Below are 5,033 nucleotides of genomic sequence, written 5' to 3' on the forward strand. Positions count from 1 at the left end.
CACCGTCACAGTGATGTGTGGCTTGTCACTGTGATCGCCAAGCTTACTGGTATTGATAACAGTTTATTGTAATTTATTGTAATTTAATTTCATTACTGTCTCTTAAATATAACCTGACGCTCGAGAATATTGACTCAAAGGTAGTCTGCCTTATATTTTTTGTGTAGATATTAATTACGTATTTTCATTTGTTTAATAATATAATCAAACTGCAGTGTAATTTTGGTTAATAAAGGTATGATATCGACATATCGATAAACTTCATAAACGGCATCACAAAAATAGTGCGAATAACAGTAAGCAATTACCACGTATCCTTCCAACAGATATAACGTAAAAGCAAAACACTCTACCCGACACAAATTTATATAAATCCCTCTCGTTAAAAAAAAACACACACACGCAAAATCAGAAAATCAAGTATGAAAATAAAGTGAATAAAAGAAAGAAAACGAAAAAAAAAAACGTCATGATCCGAGACGTAAGTGAAGCAGCCGATGTTTCTGTTCAAAGTTTCGTCTGCGAAGTTCCGGAACGCGGAGTTTATTCGCACTTTCCTCCTCGAACTCCCGTTGGTGTCGCACAAGGAACCTCCTCCGACAATGAAAGGTTGGGCTTCATTCGCAAAATATTAGCTTCAAAGACCGGTTGTTCTGGCTTGAATGGCTTAATCTGGATTCAGCATCGGAAGAGATTAAGATATGTGTTGCTTTTATCCATTTATAATCGGTATTTTGCTCTCGTCGGGGGTGAAAACACAAGCATGCAAAAACACCTGTCACCTACTGGGGTTTGTGACTTGCGTGGGGTTTGCAGGCCGATGCAATGTTGCAGGCAGGGTTCTGTGGTAGCCGCATACATTACGGTTAATTGCTGCGTGAAAGCTTGCCTGAGGCGTATTGATTTTGCTTTTATTCAGGGGGAATAACATTGGGTATTTTCCACAGTGTTCCGTCGACCCAAATATGAAAGTTAATTGTCATAAATCTAAAAAAAAAAAAAAAATACCGGTTTTCGCATATATGTACAACCACATACATGTGTTGATTTAATCCCCGAAACATGACAAGGATGAAATTAAATGAAACAAAGCATGCTAAACAAGAAAATTAATTGTACCGGTAATTCTGGCGACTCTACGAATAACTCGGAATTAAATGCAACTTTTTCCTCTAAGATGCATTTGTGTAATTCGTTTTCCTTCTCTTGAAAATCCCCCATGATGTTAAAAATTATGATTTAGGAAGGGATGACTATCCATTTCTTTTTGTTTTCAGTATGTAGTGCATTATTTTGCTTAATGTTGCTAAACTATATTTCATTTGAATTGGAAAAAAAATGAATAAATAAGTCGTATAGACACATAAACATAGAAAGAGATAGGAAATAAGTATTCATTCCTGCTGCCATAGATTTCCAGTCGAGCATGGGATAACATAACCAGGAAGTTTGTATGTTTTTCTTTAAATAGAGGGTTTCTGCTCACCCTATGCAAAGTAGTTTTCAAGAATAGGACTAAAAAATAATGCTTTGCATGCACTCAAAGGCCATCTATCACTGTCGCATACATTCTGGCAAGGTATAGCTTGGACTGCTGCCTTATTTCACGAGAAGTCACCAAGAACCATGCCAGGGGGTGGCTGGAGGAGGTTTGTTGACCATGGCATCACATGCATAAATTTGCAGATTTTGATAAGCTAGTATGGGCATACCTCTTTTCCTTTTTGCAGATTATCCTTTTATATGTAATAAAATATATTGCATTTTTTCTTTGTTTCAGCGTGGTCCTATTCTGAATAGTTAGATCAACCTAATTAACCTGCATTTATCTTTCAAAATGATTTTTTGTGTTTGTTAATAAGATGACAACCTGTCTGTCAATGGCCTTAAATAGCATAGGATTCATGTTGAACAAATTGGAAATAAATCAGTGAAGCAAAGAACAAGAAAACAGGAATATAGGCATATTCATGTGTTTTCTTGTTCTATCCTTTGTTGTTTTATTTGTATAGTTTGCTGCGATCTTGGCACCTTTTGACACTCTTGGAAAGGCCAACTGACAGTCACAGTATATACATCATGAAGCAGCGGCAAGCACTCTACACTATATTACCATTATTTTGGACTCGAGATTGTTAGCCCTCTGCCACATATCATAGCAGGTTTCTAGTAGATTTAGGTAGAATACAGTCAGTATAATTACATGCAAGAGGTTTTGAAAGCCACAGTAAGTGTCTTAAACATTAACCTCATTCTCTCCCATTTGCATTGGCTGTGTTCTATCAAGATCCTTTTCAATCTTAATATGATCTGTGATAGAATGCCTACAAGATATTTCCAATCTGATAATGGTACAGTGTCAAGTGATCACTGCAAGAAAGATATGTGAAAGACTATGAAAATAAAGATCTTGGGCTCATTTGATGATAAATTGCTAGAGATGTCTGCAAGCTTTATCTTACCAAAAAATTACACACAGGCCTGTGGAGGATGCACAGGTGTTTTAGCCATATTTAATATATATATATTTATTTCCTACTTTCTTTTTTATGCAAATAATTTACAAAATCATCAGTGTCTTTTACAGCTAGGGTATAAGATCAGAGCTCAAGTATGGATTTCCCAATAAATCTCAATAGTGTGTTCACTTTATTATTCATTTAACAATCATGATCTACTACAAACTTTACTTAGGCATTATTTCTCTACAGATCAATCAGTAATGCGGGAGAACACAGTTGCCTCCGAAATCTGCAAGTTTAACTTGCTACAGGAGCAGCGTGTTCATACTTACAGACTCTTTGAAGAGTAAGTCGGTGCTGAGAGGACAGATGAACTCTCATATATGTATGTCTTTTTAAGTCAAAGTACTTTGTTAATGATTTATACTATGTGTATGTGCATGTATTTATACTTTTGTTTACATGTTATTATTTTTGTGAAAATATGGATGGACTATTGGAACAGACTCTATAGTAAGATATAATAATTAATATATACTTTACTAATATTTGAAATATTAGCCATCAATTTTATCAGAATGCTAGTGTGATTTTAATGGCATGAGGGCTTTTTAATATTCTGACAAGTTATCCACAGGTAGTAGGTAAATATTGAAGTCCTTTAGAAAACTTTAATTGTGTATAGCTTGGTTCTTTGGATTCTGGATAATGAAGAAGGAGATGGATGTTTTTGTCCAAGTGAAGTTCAAATCAAGTCTGATTTCAACTCTGGATATTTTTGTATTGCCTTAATGATGAAGATACACTGTGATTCCCATCTAAGGAATAAATATTTGATATGAAATTTTATTACTTTCACTTGTGTTGTACAATAAACATTTTATTCATTATGGAAAGTGATTGATGAAGACAAAATTACAGGTTTATCAAAATCTTGAAAGTTGATCACTCTGATATGAAAGTACTAATACATTTCACTTTTGCAGGGGGCACAAGATATATTTGAGTACAAGTCCAAACTACGACTTCCCCACTTTTCGGCAGCTGGTTCATGATGTCACACAAGAATTCAAGAGAATATCAGTGGATATCATAGCTATTGAGAAGAACCTTAGAGCTAGCGGTAATGCTGCTGTTGCAGATACAATTCTAGCAATTCAAGAATGTGAAAAAAAGAAGTTAGAGTTGGTAAGTCAGTGTATTTAGAGACTAACATTTCATCAATGGAAGTATCAAATTTGGGATTTCACAAATAGTGTAGTTATTTAATTGTCTTTTTTTTAATGGATAAACCTAATGGCTTAGATATATCAGTGTAATATGTTTGGGAAAGAACATCCAAATCTGTATATATGATCTTCAGATGTAATTATTCTGAAGTTGATCATAGTAAATGAAGAAGGGAAACTAGATCATAATGCTTTGAAAATTAGGTTGTATTGTCTTCATCAGCTTTCCCCCTTTTACAGACCGCTCACCTGCAGCTTGCACGACAGATGGTTACAGAGTGCAGTGAAAGCGAATTGGAAAAGATGAAAGAAAAGGAAATTAGAGCCGAGCTGGGACACGTTGTAGAAGAAATCAACGACCATTTAACTGAGCTACGATACGAAGTTTACAATGGGGAGTAATAATGTGTACTTATAGATTTTTTTTTTTTGAGTGCCATACTATAAGTAGGTTATCTAGCTTAAAGCTCAAGATGGATTATATAGCAATGAAATACATCTTCAGTGGTGGGAATAGTAGCTTGCATCAGCCAGATTCATTATATATATATATTAAGCAAGGTTTAAAAGTGGATGGGATTCCTTTGGTGAGCCTGCAAGCTTGTGGTAGAAATATAAATTGGAAATTAAAAAAGAGTATTAATGGGTTAAGTAAAGTTTAATAAAATGATAGATCTGAACACACAGAACTGCAGTGAATAAATATATTCTTATAAGTAAAATTATAAATAAAGTCAATTGAAAGTATCATTTTGGAAGCACTGCAGTTTACAGATGGGACTTGGGACTCTGTAGTAACATATTATAATATTTTTTTATTTTCCTGTGAGAGATATTTGATTATGTACATTTTATAATTGTAACTTTTCTTGATAATTATAATTTGTTTACAGTGAATCTCGTGATACACCAACAAATAGTCTAATTAGTTGTTACAAATTGAGATCATAAAAGTGCCTTTTATACTGAAATTTATCAAATCCAAGTGCCAAAATGAACAACAAATTTAAGAGGAATATAACCTATTTCATATGAAAAATTTAATTTCCTTGTGACAAACATTTTCTATTCAGGTAAATCTATTGCCTCAGCTTGTTCTGTTTTTCTAAAGCATTTAATTTTTGCTTGTTCATTTCTGGTATATCCATTGTCAATGGTTTATTAATCTACTATGTTAGGTTGTGAGCTTCAGTTGTTTTAATGTTAGTTGACAAGATTTCAGACATGTTGATGTATGTTCGTTTTTTTTTTTTCCCCTCCAAATCTGAAAGTTCTATGTAAACAAAAATGAACAGCATTCATCAGCTATTTTTTCTACCAATAAAAAGTTTAAAGCATGCAA

At 33.8% G+C, this 5,033-nt stretch overlaps 1 protein-coding gene across 1 annotated transcript; it reads left to right on the forward strand.

The window, feature by feature from the left end:
- The first annotated feature begins 482 nt into the window (after positions 1-482).
- Positions 483-5,033, forward strand: LOC119588000 (required for excision 1-B domain-containing protein-like). The gene is made up of 4 exons (XM_037936738.1): positions 483-609; positions 2,712-2,808; positions 3,449-3,650; positions 3,932-5,033. The coding sequence occupies exons 1-4, from the start codon at positions 498-500 to the stop codon at positions 4,091-4,093; spliced, it is 573 nt and encodes a 190-aa protein (XP_037792666.1). The 5' UTR covers positions 483-497; the 3' UTR covers positions 4,094-5,033.

Source organism: Penaeus monodon, chromosome 1 (genome assembly GCF_015228065.2).
Source record: "Penaeus monodon isolate SGIC_2016 chromosome 1, NSTDA_Pmon_1, whole genome shotgun sequence".
Classification (NCBI taxonomy): domain Eukaryota; kingdom Metazoa; phylum Arthropoda; class Malacostraca; order Decapoda; family Penaeidae; genus Penaeus; species Penaeus monodon.